Source organism: Fusarium coffeatum (genome assembly GCF_003316985.1).
Source record: "Fusarium coffeatum strain FIESC_28 chromosome Unknown BRIP53273_contig_80, whole genome shotgun sequence".
Taxonomy (NCBI): domain Eukaryota; kingdom Fungi; phylum Ascomycota; class Sordariomycetes; order Hypocreales; family Nectriaceae; genus Fusarium; species Fusarium coffeatum.
The window spans coordinates 22,300-38,318 of record NW_022157876.1 but is presented as its reverse complement, the minus strand read 5'-3'; the positions used below and the strand labels follow the sequence as shown (position 1 = coordinate 38,318).

The following is a 16,019-nucleotide window of genomic DNA, read 5'->3' as shown; positions in this document are numbered from 1 at the left end:
GGCTCGGCAAGTCCTGCCGGTCCCACGATCCCGACATGTCAAGAACAATTATAGCACCGCCTCTTCCGCCGCCGAAGCCCCGATGCCTCCGGTAAACCAGAGGTTTCACACCCAATACGCACACGATCCTCGGCATCTGAAGGCTCTGGTACCGCAAGAAGATTTGTCGACAGTCGAAGAACATCTTGAATATTATCAAGATCCCTACCGGAGCGGTTATGCCCAGCCGGACGGCCAGAAGTTACAGGTTTCGGAAAATCGGCGAGATGTGGAATATCCATCCAAGGAGGAAACTTTCAGGACCGATGACGAAACGAAGAAGTTGATCGCCAAGTTATGCAATGCCATCTCATATAAGCTGCGCCATCCATACCGAACGACCCTCGAGCCAATATACAACCTATATCTTCAATTGCCTGAACAGAGGATGTTGCACCTCACTTGGCAATGGCGGAATAGACTGCTCAAGGTTATGGGATTACCGCCAAAGCGAAACTCGGAGTCAATGATGCGTTACTTTGCGCTGATCAATGATGTCAAAAGCGCAGGATTGACGTTACGGAAAGCGCATTGGAACTATGCTTTGGCATTCGCAACCAAGTATTCGTCTCGTATAACAACAACCGAAATGGACACCGCTCTGAGATTGTGGAAAGAGATGGAGCTGACAGCCGGTGTCAAGGGAAACGAAGTTACGTTCAATATCCTATTTGATGTGGCCACGAAGGCGGGAAACTTCGTTCTTGCGGACATGATGTATAGAGAGATGGAGAAGCGAGGCTTTCAGTATAATCGATACCATCACGTCAGTCTGATACACTATTTCGGACTCAAGATGGATTCGAGCGCAATTCGGGCTGCTTACAAGGACATGGTTGACGCCGGCGAGATGATAGACACTGTTGTGCTCAACTGTGTAATATCAGGTCTTTTGCGATGCGGCGAGGAGTCAGCAGCGGAATTGACATACGAGAGGATGAAATTAGGGCATGAGATGGCGCCCAACCTCCCGGATAGAGACTACGGGATGGGTCGGGTTGTCACCAAAGTGTTGATGATGTTTACGAGAATCGGCAAGAAGCACCCGGAGCTTCAGAAGCCGCTGCAGAAGCAGATGCAACTTTCTCCAAACCTTCACACCTACAGGCTCTTTGTTGAGCACTACTCAGTCAAAATCGGAGACCTGCCGAAAGTCGCGCAATACCTCGATGAGATGAAGTTTCTCAACATCCCGATCCACGCCACTATCTTTCTGTCCTTGTTCAAGGGTTTCTATTCTCATGGCGGCTTTACTAGCTCTGAGTGGAGTGAACAGCGCTTGGAAGGCGTGTTGAAAGCGATGTACCAAGCAAGAGATGAGAGTATAAGAGGATTCACCATCGACAGATGGTTGGTCATCTGGGCATTGCGAGCAACCAAAAAGTGTTGTTCTGATGAGATGGTGGTCCAAGTGTACGATGAGATGGCCAAGCGTTGGGATATTCCTTCGGACCGACTGCCATTTATACAGTCGATCCTGCAGAGTATTCTTGCCGGCGTAGATATGAAGTCGCCGACGGGTGCCTGGGATGGCCCATCGTATCGACGATATAAAAAGGATGGGACGAGATTATGATGTAACAAAAGATGTATCACACTGTACTTTAAGTAAAATAGAATAATACCCTAGGACGCAAGCGTTCTGTATACCAATAGCTCCGGTTGACCGGGATCTGTGTCGCATTTGAAGCTGATTATCGCTGATTATTCAACGCACTCGCATGTCACGCATAATTTCGATATGACTGGTCGGACAAATGAAATTTCGAATCGAGTCGAGAGTGACTGATATCTATTTCGATTATGTACACCACATTCCGCCGTAAGGCTTCCGTTCTTTCAACCAAGCAACATACCCAGTCCGTCAGCGACGAATTTACTGGGGCTTGTAGGTCTGCCAGACTGCGCTGCAAGTTAGCATTCGGATCGTGAATCGGGAGACGTCGGGAGAGAAACCACGCACCAGCAATGCCGAAGGGAGCGAAGAAACCGGTGGCCATGAAGGTCCAGTAACCAACGCCGAACCACTTGCTGCGGGGGTTGAAGGGGATGTTGCTGTAGGCGCCCTCGGGGTAGTGGTAAGGAGAGGACATGCGAGCGCGGGTGGTCTGGAAGCCTCGCTTGGTGACCAGAGAGGTCGTGGTACGGGTAGCGGCGCGGGAGAGCATCTGCGATACGAGTAAAGGGTCAATTCGGTTCGCGAAAGTTGGTAGAGCAATATTGAGCAATTCAATGGCTTGAATGCAGACGCACCTTGACGTTGAGGAGTGGAGATTGGGAGATGGAAGCTTGGGTATGTGTCAGTGATGATAGCATCCGAGGTCAGAGATGGTGGTCTGAGGTTTGGGAGCAAAACGCTAGTAGGTCACGTGTCAAGAGACTTGCTGACAATCACTTGCGGTTGGCTGATTGGATCGCCATCCGGGTGTCAGAAGAATTGACCGCCAAGAGTGTAGGAGACGAAATAATCGAGTCATCTCACAATAGATTGAGCCGCCCTTTCGCCCACTTTATCTTAGTAGCCTAAGCCTTGAAGGGCAATTCTTCTGTCACCCACCTGAGTCCCAAGGGACATGACGTCGGTAGCGGCCCCTGCACCTATTTGAGTTTTGTAAGGATCAGGACCTTCAGATAGTACGGACATAACAACACATTAACAATTACAGATTGTAAACTTGATGCTAATGAAGGAACGGGTCTAAAGGTATATATTGTGAGTCATAGAGAAGTAGTATCACAATGAGTACCATAAAAGCTTGTGGTCTTCCAGTGGTAGCAGTGAAACACTTTTCAGCTACTACGCCTTCGTCAGGGTACCAGAAAAATTGGCATTTTCGTGCATAAAGGACGGAATAGTTTAGTCAGCTTAGACCACCACTTAGGTTACTTTATTTGTTTTAGTAGTCTAAGCCTTGGGGTAAACTTTCTGTCACTTATCTGACCTACCTACCTTACCTAGCCTGCTAGCCTTCCAATTGCTTCAGACGCTCCAAGTCTCACCGCCCACAGCTCGTCGCTAGGGGATTTTTTTTCTGCCGGGCAACCCACTTTCCAACCAACTTTTTTAATCCTACCTAGGCCCGTCCGTGTACCTACCTGTTTGGAACGATCGATCGATTCCTTGTGTCACAAAGACGACGACACTCTTTAATCTTTACCTAAATTCAGGTAGGCTATAAATTTTTGTCTTCAAGGAATTTCTTACAAAACATCTACCTTGTAGGTGTTGAATCTCGACGCGACTTCAGATCCCCAAGAAATCCGCCAGCCACTTCCCGATCCCGATCTCGATCACTTTTTCCTGCAGCTAGCGATCGGCTTCGGTCGTGGGTAAAACATCGCCAATATGGATGAGATGTTCGATGTTTTCGAGGGCAAGGTGGACGCCCCTAGCGAAGACGAGACTGTGTCGCAAAAGAGCCGCAAGGACGACAAGACGAAGAAGAGAAAGGCCAACGCGATAAATGGCGAGAACGGCGACGCGGCAACAAGGACCGAAGATGTCGATATGGACAACAACACCACAGAGGAGTCCAAGGATGAGGAATCTTCCGACGAAGAGTCTTCCGAAGAGAGCGCTAGCCAGCAGGATGCCAAGAGAAGGAAGAAGGAGGAAGGTGTAGGACCTGTCATGACTGATACTTTTCAGACTGCCGAGTCAAGAGAGGTTGCTGGCGCGGCCACTTTCACAGAGCAGGATTCATCTCTCGTTTTGTCGCACAACATTCAACATCAGGTCGCCTTACCCCCAGATTTGGACTATGAATACGTTCCTCTTTCCGAGCACAAGGCCCCCGAGCAACCCGCGCGAACATGGGACTTCAAGCTCGATCCTTTCCAGAGTCTTTCCGTGGCGTCCATTGAGCGCGAGGAAAGTGTTCTTGTTTCTGCGCATACTTCTGCCGGAAAGACTGTTGTGGCTGAGTACGCTGTCGCGCAATGTTTGAAGCGCAACCAGAGAGTTATTTACACAAGTCCTATCAAGGCCTTGAGTAACCAAAAGTACCGAGACTTCGAGTCTATCTTTGGAGATGTTGGTCTTATGACTGGTGATGTTACTATCAACCCCACAGCAAGTTGCTTGGTTATGACTACAGAGATTTTGCGATCTATGTTGTATCGAGGTTCTGAGATCATGCGAGAAGTTGCCTGGGTTGTTTTCGACGAGATTCACTACATGCGAGACAAGACGAGAGGTGTCGTCTGGGAGGAGACCATCATTATGCTTCCCGACAAGGTCCGATACGTCTTCCTTTCTGCCACCATTCCCAACGCTTTCCAGTTCGCCGAATGGATTGCCAAGATCCACCACCAGGCCTGTCACGTCGTATACACCGATTTCCGACCAACTCCTCTTCAGAACTACTTCTTCCCTGCCGGTGGTAGTGGCGCCAGACTTATCGTCGACGAGAAGAGCAACTTTAACGAGCAGAATTTCAACAAGGTTATGCAGGAAGTTGAGGAGAAGAAGGGAGCTGATCCCAACGACCCTAACGCTCGACAGAAAGGAAAGGGCAAGAATAAGAAGACCAACAAGGGTGGCGCTGACAATGGCTCGGATATTGCCAAGATTATTCGAATGACCATCAAGAAGAAGTTCAACCCTGTTATCGTTTTCAACTTCAGCAAGCGAGAGTGTGAGAATATGGCCATGAACATCTCTACTCTTAGCTTCAACGACGATTCTGAAAAGGCCATGGTTCGCCATATCTTTGGCAATGCTGTTCAGAGTTTGTCGGAGCAGGACAGAGACCTCCCTCAGATTATCAACTTGCTTCCCCTGTTGGAGCGTGGTATTGGTGTCCATCATTCTGGTCTGCTGCCTATTCTCAAGGAGGCCATTGAGATTCTCTTCCAGGAGTCTCTGATCAAGGTTCTCTTCGCCACTGAAACCTTTTCCATCGGTCTCAACATGCCTGCCAAGACTGTCGTTTTCACCCAAGTTACCAAGTGGGATGGCGTCAAGAGACGTCCTCTCACTTCGTCCGAGTACATTCAGATGGCCGGTCGTGCTGGACGTCGTGGTCTCGATGCCCGTGGTATCGTCATCATGATGATCGACGACAAGCTTGAGCCCGACACTGCCAAGGAGATTGTTACAGGACACCAGGACCGACTCAACTCTGCCTTCTACCTCGGTTACAACATGATTCTGAACCTTCTCCGTATTGAGGCTATCTCACCCGAGTTCATGTTAGAACGATGTTTCCACCAGTTCCAGAACGCTGCTAGTGTCCCACAATTGGAGAAGGAGTTGATGTCGTTGCAACAAGAGCGTGATAGCACCAGCATCGCCGATGAGTCCACCGTCAAGGACTACTACCAGATTCGACAGCAACTTAGCGCTTACACCAGGGATATGCGAACCGTCATTCAGCATCCCAACTACAGTATCTCGTACCTTCAACCCGGCCGTCTGGTTCAAATCTACAACCCTAAGGACGAGAATGAGACTATCGCTGGCAATGGAACCGACTTCGGCTGGGGTGTCATCGTCAACCAGACTCCTCGTCGTGCACCTAAACTCAACGAGCCCGAGCACATTCCCCAGGAGGCTCATGTCATCGATGTTCTCCTTCCTATCTCAAGGTCTAGCGCCGACTTCCCTTCAGGACAGCCCGCCGATGAGATGCCCCCCGGAATCAAGCCTTGCAGTGACGAGGAAGACATCAAGTTCGCGGTCGTCCCTTGCCTTTTGACCTGCATCAAGGCCATCAGCCAGATCCGACTCTTTATGCCCAAGGAGGGTCTGAAGAGCGATAGTGAAAGGGATACGCTCACTAAGTCGCTTATGGAGGTCAAGCGTCGTTTCCCCGACGGTCTTCCTGTGTTGGATCCCATCGAGAACATGGAGATCACTGATGAGTCTTTCAAGAAGCTCCTGCGAAAGATTGAGGTCCTTGAGTCTAGACTTTTGGCCAACCCTCTTCATCTTTCCCCTCTTCTTCCTTCTCTGTGGGATCAGTACCACGCCAAGGTCAAGCTCACCGAGAAGGTCAAGGAGACAAAGAAGTCAATCGCCAAGGCTTACAGTATTGCCCAGATGGATGAGCTCAAGTCGCGCAAGCGTGTTCTGCGTCGTCTGGGCTTCATCAACGACTCCGAGGTCGTCCAGCTTAAGGCCCGTGTCGCTTGTGAGGTTTCCTCTACAGAGGGTCATGAGCTTCTCCTTTCCGAGTTGCTCTTCGACCGATTCTTCAACGAGCTTAGCCCAGAAATGTGCGCCGCCGTTATGAGTTGCTTCATCTTCGATGAGAAGGTTGAGGCCCCTGCGCTCAAGGAGGAGCTCCAGAAGCCTTACCGCGAGATTCAGGCCAAGGCCCGTATCATCGCCAAGGTCAGCCAGGAGTGCAAGCTTGATGTCAACGAGGAGGAATACGTGCAGAAGCTCAAGTGGCAGCTCATGGAGACGGTTTATACCTGGGCCCAAGGAAAGCCATTTATCGAGATTTGGTAAGTTAAAACACCCTAAGAATTACTAAAGAATCGGCCGCCGAAAGCAAAAGAGACGAAATAATTTAGTCACTTTATGCCAGCTTGGACTAGGACTTAGGCTTCTTTATTATGGTAGCCTAAGCCTTAGATGACAATTCTTCCGATTCTCACCCGGCAATGCTTCTTTTTACGTACCTTTTACTGACATATTCTCTTCTTAGCAAAATGACAAATGTTTACGAAGGCTCATTGATTCGTCTCTTCCGTCGTTTGGAAGAGCTTCTGCGACAGATGGCCCAGGCCGCCAAGGTCATGGGCAACGACGATTTGACCAAGAAATTTGAGGAGAGTTTGAACAAGATCCGCAGAGACATTGTTGCTGCCCAAAGTCTGTACCTATAGTTATAATGCGACGGAACGCAGTCCAAAAAAGGGGGATAGCATGTATATCTTTTGCTACATTACGGGCTAGGGAGTTTGGCGCGTTGGGAAAAGATGTATGTTAGTATTCGTGACCGGGTGTGGTCTCTATATAGTTAGTACTTTGATAGAGCATTTTATGTGTAATTACGGAGTAAAGTACCTATCGCTCGTAAAGCACATCGCTGCCGAAAACATCCATGTGTTCTTTAAGGCTCAGAGCACCGTCAGGGCGTTGGAAGAATTGGTAGTCGAGAGCATAAGAGACGAAATAATTTGATCACCTCATGTAAACTTAGCCTGGGTTTAGGGTACTCTGTCCCAGTAGCCTAAGCCTTAGACTAAGGATATTTCTTCTGTCTCTAGGCTTGCGTAAAGCATCTGAAACACTCCAGCTATTAGACTATGGCCGATCTCCTGATAACTCCATAATGAAGCCAATGCAAAGGCTTAATACGACCCCAAACCCGACAAAAATCTGCCATCTCTTACTCCAGATTCCGTCCTGGCGCAACAGCCATGCCAAGCTTCCCAGGGGGAAGAAGAAGCCGACAATCATAGCCTTAATTAATATGTCAAGCACCCCTACACCGGAATTTTCGTCTTCCAGAGGGTTGGCTCCAGATGGAAGGCCATCTGCATTATTATCTATCCATGCGTCTTCCATATTGCGCAAGGTATCAGGCGAAGGCATCGCATCTGGTGTGAAGCCTGCTGTGTGTATAGAATTGAATTGTGTTCTGAGCGTAGCAATCTCGGAAGGCGTGATTCCAGATTGTAACAATCGATCAAATCCTCTTGGCCGTGGTCTCGTTGACGTCGTAGGTTTTCCATCATCGCCAGTCGCATCTTTGGGTGGCTTGAGCGCCTCCTCCTCTTCCGTTTTCAACTCTTCACTCGTCAGTTCATCTCCTATTGAACAGTTCACGTAGACTCTTGTGAGATTCGCGCCCTGAACAGCCTTCCCCTTGCCTTTGGGATCGTCATTATCGCGCGGCGGCGGCGGAGGTGCTTTGAGCACTGAACTGAGTGCCGAACCATCAGGTAGGATGCGACCCTGGTAAATGAGCCGTAGCCGGCTGCGAGACGATAGCCGTGTGCGAAGGAGGTGTTTTAAAGCGAGAACTGTTGTTGTATGAGGGGTGGAGATATTGAGTTCGAGGTCTGGTTGAGATGTTGAGAAGCGGATTGTTAGATGGAGGGGAGGAGGAAGAGGATGCGAGGATGTGGCGTGAGAGGTCATGATGTTGGCATTGCTTAGTGAAACAGTTGATTAAGAAACGATAACAATCGTGAGTAGTTGGAGCTCGTGGATGCGATAAAGAATTGACTTTTGATTGCTGTTAATGTAAAGATGAAGTGAAGCTACAGCTAAGCTTCCATCCATGTCTGTATTTCTGGTGACGTGAGCTCCGCTTGCCGATAGGGTGCCTGTTTCAAAGCAATACGCGAGAGTAGTGTTGTAAGCTACCTCTACCGTCTAGCTTTGTAACAGATCTCGGACAAACAGACCTCTAATTCCGACTCTTAAAGTCTCTTATGGTTTATCATCAATAAAGAGTTCTTAAAGCATTAGGTAAGGTAGTTAAAGATCCATTATCATGGATAGAGGCACTGGCACTCCCTAGCAACCTTCTGGAACGATAACTGACAGGGATCTCCATCTGCAGGCCCCCACTAAACTGGACTGTCATGACCATTAAAAGTCCCGACCGCCCGGCAGAAACAGTCAAAGATGGTCTAAACTTGGAATAAACAAGGGACATCATCGTGATTTTGTTTTTCATGCTTGTCACTCCACGCCCTTCTTCAACCTTCTCTCTCTCTGAGTGACCTTATTTAAATACCTGCTCTTCTCTGATAGAGCGATGATCATGAAATAATGCCACGCCTGCGAGGGAACAAATTCTTAACCTGCTTTTATTGCGGCAAACGATCAAATACTAAATATGACGGCATCACTCGCGACTTTCTATGCCTGTCATGCGATGCGACAAACTACCTCGATGAAGTATAAACCCAGCTACGTCTTGTTGAAATAATTACTGATTGAGGATAGAATGGAGAGATTACGGACCCTCCAGTAGCCACCGAGCGTGAAGCGCCAGCAACACTATACGCTAATCCTCGACCATCGTCTCCCCCTGCGCCTCAAGATAGCATCTTCTGCGCAACATGTCTCAAGAATCAGCGGCTTTTTACCTCATCTCTGGCACAGTATTTACCCGATGACCCGAATCACCCCGAATATGCCGAGCTCGAGCGCAACTACTACCGATATCGAAAGGGGTTGGAGGAAAGATACCCGCAAGTCTGTGATGAATGCGCCGAAAGAGTTGACAGCCAGATAAAGAGGGCAGGATACACAGCCAAGACAGACCACCTCCGACGGATGATGGAGAAGAGTAGGGGACGAAAGAGCACCTCCGAGAAGTCAAGTGCCTTGAATTGGGTTAACAGCCTGGGCAAGGGATTGTGGTGGGGGGGATTGATTCTGCAGATGCTTTGGCATCTCAGGGCAGTCTCTTTTACGCTACAACACCAAGATGTCGGAATGTATGATCCCGATGATCAGAGTTGGGAAACACTGGCTGTGAGTGGCTTGGCCTACGCTGTCGCATTTCTTCCATCGGCGGATACTTTGATCAACAGTGCTGTTGTCGCAAGCATACTGTCTGCGTGGTGGAACCCTCAGTTTGTGCAAGTTTTCCGTGGATTCTCTCGACACCTATTGGGATTTACACAGTGGTACTCTTTCCAGGGTCTCATCGTCTTCTTCCGTTTTCTCTTCCGTCGTGTTTTGGAGATGGATGGAGGCCAGGCGCAATCTCGAAACGCTCAACTCAGTGCGCACTTGGTTATGTCGGTCGTTATGATCATGATATACTTGTCAGCGAAAAGGTCTATCAAAGTCGATACGACTCCTCTTTTCGGCAGCTCCGACACGGCATTCTCGCCAAAGCAACCTAAAACTCCCCGAATCAAGAGAGAAGAGCCAAAGACGCTTTCCGATTTGCTCAACGAAGCACTGGATTCACCTACGCCTACTCATCATATCGACCCATCGCCTCAATCGCACATCAGCTCGTTTACGCCACGCACATACGTACCTAGTAGCCCCTTGAGGCCCCCGGAAAGCCCGTTTAATCGATTTGATAGCCTCAACATCATCCCGCATAAGGTGCAGGAAGTCCGGGACTCGGATGAGATGGACTGGACACCAACAGAGTCTCAGACTCCGGCGCAGTCCCAGTATCGAGCTTTCCAGGATTCGCCACTCTCAAGTGGACGGAGGAGACCTTTTGGCGAGGCGCCTGTGGGTAATACACAGAGTCCATTTTGGTACAAAGTTCCTGCCGCACCTATCACACCATCTCAACGTCTACGGAATCCTCCTAATGCGCCTATCTTGAGGAGCAAGCCTGTGCAGCAGGAGAGTATTTTCTTCCGAGGTGCTGCCAGAAACAAGGGCAGAGACGAAGCTGAGGAGAGTGAAGTTGCTTTCAAGCCACCCAGCTTCTTTGCGCCCCAGGAGAGTAATGATGAGGCAAACGGGTTAGCCGATCTCTTGAGCCAGAGCTTCACTTTAGGCCAGGAGCCAAGTGAACATGAGCAAGGGTCCCCAAATCGCTTTTCTGGTGCTCATACTCCTGGTACCCCACAATTCGAAAGGCTCGGTGTCGAGTTCGTCACTTTAGCTGTGTTGCTTGTCCTATGGAGCTTGACAACTGTATTGCCGATGCCATTTGGCCGTGAGGTGCAGCTTGCTTTGTTGTCTGCAGTAGGAACCATCGCTTTGCGGGTGACAGGCGAAGCGAGTCGGGAACCAAAGGATAACAGAGCTCCTACAGCTGCGAAATACGTGAGCTCCATGCTGAGCGTGTTCGAGCTGGCAGCGGTATGTTGGATCGGTTGGGAGACATGGCAGGGAAATACGGATGGTGGCAAGTACGGCGTTGGAGTTTTGACGGCCATGCTGGGTCATCAGGTTTGGAGTAGTTCGATGTGATTTCAAGCATATCTAGACTGGGCGGACATGTTGTTTTGGGAGATATCACGTACAGGCGTTGGATGAGGAATGAATCATTGTATTAATATTCTAGTAGACTAGGAAATGCTGAGATGTCAACTAAGTTATGACCCAGACAATCTCTGCTCCCACTACATCACACTGTTTTGAAGCCTTTTACAGTATGTAATCACTTGGAAAAGCTTTTCAACTAATTAAGGAAGGGCTCAATTAGGATTGTCCTGAGTATAAACACTGATCATAACTACTGTATAAAGCCCAGGATCTGACATGAAACTGATATAACCTCCAAGTCTGTAATTCATATCGTCTAATGAACGAACCTGAAGTCTAGACGTTGTTGACCTTCATCGGTAGTGTTCAGAACATAATCCTGCTGCTGCTCCTTAGTCATCGCATTCCATGTCCTGTCGCGAACTTGGTTTCGCCAGATATAGAAATACTTGACTAGGTAAAACAGAATAATATTGGCAGACGTGATACCAAGAATGACTCTGTTTCCTCGACGGTACAATGGCTGATCGTCTTCCCGGAAGATGTTAGACGCCGCAATATTACCGCTCTGTACGGTCATGTTGTACAAAGCGGCACTGATGGCTCTTGTGCGCACACTATTGCTGTTTTTGGCATTCCAGCCTACCAGAATGGCGTGGCAGTAGGGATAGCTGAGAAGACCTGTGATCAGGGCGTAACGAACCCAGGGGGAGATATCGCCTGGGAGAACAACAAGGGCAAGAACCCAGGGGAAGATCCAGATGTTGGATAGGGATGACAGTATGCCTCGCTCCTTAACTCGACCAGATACCCAAGTCACGATGAGTAAGTTGATAGCGAAGAGGAACTGGGAGGGAATGGCGAGGAGGTTGGCCTGAAAGACGGAGAAGCCGATTTGACGGAGAATGAAGGAAAGATAGGTGTTGAATGGGGAGGGAGGGATGTAGACCATTAGGCCGAGTAAGTATAATGGCCACTGTTCCCAGTCCTTGACTGCTTTCCAGAGTTTTGGGAGATTGACTGCTTCTCTGGTCGTGTGTTAGTCATGATATTGATAGCTAAGGAGGTTTGCTTACCGGTTGTTCATATCACCCTTGCTAGGATCATCGCGAAGAAGTCTATTTACCATGATGTACTCCTCACGTTCATTGAACCAGCCATCTTTGCCGCGGAACCAACTTTTGGTTTGGCAAGGACCTGGAGGCATGAGAACCCATGAGAAGAGACCAACGATGAAAGTACCGATTGCTTCGAGGAGGAATCTAACCATGTAAGCTTTAGTTTGGGTGATAGATTATGTCGGACACTTACAGCCAGCGCCAACCCCCCCATCCAAGTACGCCTCTCATCTGAAGAATTCCTGCAGCAAGAAGAGAGCCCACGATATTACTCGTACTGAGCGCTGTCCAGAAGAAAGCCAGTCTAATTGGTAGCTCATTGGATTTGTAGAAGTAGGTGAGCCAGAGAACGATGTCACTATACTTGTCAGATACTGGTACTAGCAAGAGGGTTATGTGACTTACGGAATAAAGCCACCCATCAAAAGACCCAAGAGAGCCTTGATGGTAAAGTAAGCACTCCTGCTCTGAAGTGCCGCTTGTGAACCTGCAACGAGGGACCAACTGCAGATGAGGAAGGGAATCCATCGGTCTGCGCCGAGTTTCTTGCTGATTAGACCGCTAGGGAGTTCGGCGGAGAGGAAACAGACGAGAAAGATCTGGGTTCGTGTTAGTGGGAGTAGAGTGTTGTAAGTAAAGGAGGCGTACGGTTTGGCCGTAGTTGAAGTCATTGGTATTCATGCCTATTTCTGGTAGCTAGAGAGATTGGTTAGTAACGTAACGAATAAAAGAACGAGACTGAACTTACCATGTTATCGGAAATAGCACGGTTGATATTACGTCGATGGAAGTCTAGGGATAGGAACATAACCCATGCCCATAAACAAATACGAAAGTCGATCTATAGTTGCACCTCTTGTTAGCAAACAGACACACCCCAACTCAGTCTGGGAGACATACCTTTCGAACAAGTTTCTTCTCCTCATGGTCTGTCCAAGTAAAACTAGGATCAAATCGGTGCCGATTCTCGTACTCAGCCTTTTCGTAGACCTTCCTCCAGCGATCAGCGATCTCTGGATCAGAGAAAGGATGTTCGATGGACGAAGCAGCAGATTCATCACCGCTGTCGACATGGGATTGGTCTTTGACATCGACTAGTTTAGTAGTCGCGTCACGGCCTTGACTTGCAGCCATGATGGATGGATGAGTAGTTGTCAAGGGTATGAAGAGGGAGATCCGCGGAGATGTCTGAGATGGGATGATCCTGATGGAAGTATGGCTGGTTTATAAGTAACTGACATTCCCTCATCGCGACTCTACTCCTACTAGCTACTCGGAACCAATTTCGCCTCAACACCTCGACCAAGCAGCGAAATCGGGGCTATCAATGTCGCGATGAGCTCTGGAAATCACCTCAAGCCTAGGCGAACATGCGTGCTCTGGATATAACAAGCTAATTTGGACCCCCCACGGACAAACTACGATATTGGGAACAAGGTATGTTAAACTATGGCGTACAAATGTAACAATATTCGCAGTCCAACTGCTTAGGAGGTTTCGCCATCGGCTGAAGTTGAGAGATCAGTAGCCAATAAGAACCTATGGATAAGACTTCGTAAGTCATAGTGAGCTAATTGCTATTAAGCTCTAAGAAGCTATGTTGGTCTGGACTAGAATGGTAGTCTATTGAGGGGATTCGATATATCTCATATCGCAAGATATGGCGTGCTGGCCAAGGGGTTTGATCGGACCAATCGTTGAGAGAACCGACCGAGAAGCCGCGAAATGCCAGGATCTAGAATTAACCCCGAGATCATCTAGATTGAATATACTCGCATTAAAAAGTGATGAATGCGAAGTATACTTATTGTTGGCAAGAGTTGAGGTTCAGTTGCGCTCGAGTATGTTTGACAGTTGTAGTGTAGAATACGACAAACTGTAACTCACCCATAGTCCACCATAGACAGTATCACTACATACAAAATCAATCGATTATAAGTGTATTAGTACTCTATATGATCATGATATATATGTCGTCCTGATTATTCGCCTCGATGGCAGTGATTGATTGTCGCATTGCGTGACCCATCCCCAGGGATTGCGACAACCACCACAAAGCTCCCTATCCGGCGTATCAGCATTGCGCGATCTTTTCTCATGGCACCCAAAGTAAATAGCCTCTTGGCCTCTTGGCCTCTTGGCCATGGCAATCCGCTTGAATTTCGGGGTCGCATTGCACCTCTACCTCACAAATTGCGTGATCTAAAGCCATAATGCAACTACGACGCTTTGTCGATTGACGCGACAGAGGCGACAATCGCGTAATACCTCCAACCTAGAATTGGTTCCGAAGGCATATTGATGATTATTGTGAGACGATATTATGACGGATGGAAGCTTCCGAGTTTTTGTTCCCCCGCATTGTGAATACTACGAATAAATGCTCACCTTCTGGGAGTGAGAAGTGTATATAAGAACCACAGCTCCCACGACTAAATTGCCATTCATATAGTTCAGGACATAGAACCTAGCTTCAAGACCGTATACAGCTACTTCAAAATGGCCCCCTCAGCTGTCGAGACTGCGACGCAACTTGCCTCGGAAACACAGAAAGTCAAACTCTACCCTGGCCACGTCGATGGTGCTTATAAAGAGCTCTCCCCTGTTACCTATCAGCGAGAAGCTGAAGAGAAAGGTATTGACGGACATGCAGCTGCCAAGGTAAGTCATCTTATACCACTTAGTCATCATCCATTGACTGACTGTTCAGTATCCCAACTATCTTCCAACTTGGAACAAAGACCAAGTCTATCCTCCCCTAGAACCCTTCCAACACTACGACCACGGCAAAGATGCAGACCCAAGCTTCCCCAATCTCATAAAATCGGAAACCAAAGTTTCCCATCTCACCCCGACTATCGGTACTGAGATCGAAGGTATCCAACTAAGCTCCCTGTCCAACGCCGGCAAAGATGAACTCGCTCGCTACGTAGCAGAGCGCAAAGTCGTGGCCTTCCGCAACCAAGATTTTGCCGATCTGCCCATCTCAGAAGCTCTCAACTTCGGAGGTTACTTCGGTCGTCACCACATCCATCCCACCTCGGGTTCACCAGAAGGCCATCCGGAGATCCATCTCGTTCATCGAAGTGCGGGAGATAAATCATATGACGACTTTTTCAAGACTCGTGTGAGCTCCGTAGCATGGCATTCTGATGTCACTTATGAGCAACAACCGCCTGGAACTACGTTCCTTTACGTGCTGGATAACCCCGATACTGGTGGCGATACCCTCTTTGCTAATACCGTTGAGGCGTATAACCGGCTTTCGCCTACGTTTCAGAAACTTCTGCATGGGCTCAAGGCTACTCATTCCGGTATTGAACAGATCAATGCCAGTGTCAAGAAGGGCAGTGTTAAGAGGAGGGAACCTGTTGTTAACGAGCATCCTATTGTTCGAACACATCCTGTTACAGGGGAGAAGTCACTCTATGTCAACCCTCAGTGTAAGTCACCTTAACTAAAAGTTACCTAAGCACAACGCTAACAGTTTAGTTACACGAAGCATCGTCGGACTCAAGAAGGAAGAATCTGATGCGATCCTCAACTTCTTGTTTGAGCACATTGCTTGGGGTGCAGACTTCCATGCTCGTGTCAAGTGGCAGGCCGGAACTGTTGTGGTTTGGGATAATCGATCTGTTCAACATACTGCTATTCTAGACTGGCACTCTGGTCAGCGAAGACATCTGGCTCGAATCACACCTCAGGCTGAGAGACCATACGAGACACCTTTTGAAGGTTAGACCTGGGAGGAACATGTGTCTTTTTATTAGCCAAGTGTGTTCTCGAATAATACCAATGCATTTATCTACTAGGAAGAACAAGAGATCGGGAGGCCGTCTCGTTGATGGTTTAGTCACTCAATCAAGTAGGCAGTGCGAGGCTTACTCAAATACTGGGGTTTTGTAGAGCGATCGACATTCAAGTGAGAGAAATATTAATTGCATCGCCTACCGGATGCCGCAGGGCTGAGTGCACCAAAATAC

General features: G+C 48.5%; 7 protein-coding genes across 7 annotated transcripts; 4 read left to right on the top strand and 3 right to left on the bottom strand.

The window, feature by feature from the left end:
• Positions 1-82: 82 nt before the first annotated feature.
• FIESC28_03831 (uncharacterized protein) lies at positions 83-1,615 on the top strand (the record flags this gene model as incomplete). Its single annotated transcript, XM_031157980.1, has 1 exon — positions 83-1,615. One exon carries the CDS (start codon positions 83-85, stop codon positions 1,613-1,615), a length of 1,533 nt encoding a protein of 510 aa, XP_031017946.1.
• A 300-nt stretch (positions 1,616-1,915) lies between these two features.
• Positions 1,916-2,207, bottom strand: FIESC28_03830 (uncharacterized protein; the record flags this gene model as incomplete). Its single annotated transcript, XM_031157979.1, has 2 exons — positions 1,916-1,941; positions 2,003-2,207. The coding sequence occupies 2 exons, from the start codon at positions 2,205-2,207 to the stop codon at positions 1,916-1,918; spliced, it is 231 nt and encodes a 76-aa protein (XP_031017945.1).
• Positions 2,208-3,385: 1,178 nt separating this feature from the next.
• FIESC28_03829 (uncharacterized protein) lies at positions 3,386-6,876 on the top strand (the record flags this gene model as incomplete). The annotated part of the gene is made up of 2 exons (XM_031157978.1): positions 3,386-6,492; positions 6,696-6,876. 2 exons carry the CDS (start codon positions 3,386-3,388, stop codon positions 6,874-6,876), a joined length of 3,288 nt encoding a protein of 1,095 aa, XP_031017944.1.
• Positions 6,877-6,976: 100 nt separating this feature from the next.
• FIESC28_03828 (uncharacterized protein) lies at positions 6,977-8,137 on the bottom strand (the record flags this gene model as incomplete). The annotated part of the gene is made up of 2 exons (XM_031157977.1): positions 6,977-7,002; positions 7,387-8,137. The coding sequence occupies 2 exons, from the start codon at positions 8,135-8,137 to the stop codon at positions 6,977-6,979; spliced, it is 777 nt and encodes a 258-aa protein (XP_031017943.1).
• A 1,311-nt stretch (positions 8,138-9,448) lies between these two features.
• On the top strand, positions 9,449-10,903 carry FIESC28_03827 (uncharacterized protein; the record flags this gene model as incomplete). The annotated part of the gene is made up of 1 exon (XM_031157976.1): positions 9,449-10,903. One exon carries the CDS (start codon positions 9,449-9,451, stop codon positions 10,901-10,903), a length of 1,455 nt encoding a protein of 484 aa, XP_031017942.1.
• Positions 10,904-11,234: 331 nt separating this feature from the next.
• Positions 11,235-13,170, bottom strand: FIESC28_03826 (uncharacterized protein; the record flags this gene model as incomplete). Its single annotated transcript, XM_031157975.1, has 7 exons — positions 11,235-11,946; positions 11,995-12,180; positions 12,230-12,394; positions 12,442-12,635; positions 12,685-12,732; positions 12,785-12,877; positions 12,937-13,170. The coding sequence occupies 7 exons, from the start codon at positions 13,168-13,170 to the stop codon at positions 11,235-11,237; spliced, it is 1,632 nt and encodes a 543-aa protein (XP_031017941.1).
• A 1,365-nt stretch (positions 13,171-14,535) lies between these two features.
• FIESC28_03825 (uncharacterized protein) lies at positions 14,536-15,776 on the top strand (the record flags this gene model as incomplete). The annotated part of the gene is made up of 3 exons (XM_031157974.1): positions 14,536-14,697; positions 14,747-15,479; positions 15,529-15,776. 3 exons carry the CDS (start codon positions 14,536-14,538, stop codon positions 15,774-15,776), a joined length of 1,143 nt encoding a protein of 380 aa, XP_031017940.1.
• Between the last annotated feature and the right edge of the window lie 243 nt (positions 15,777-16,019).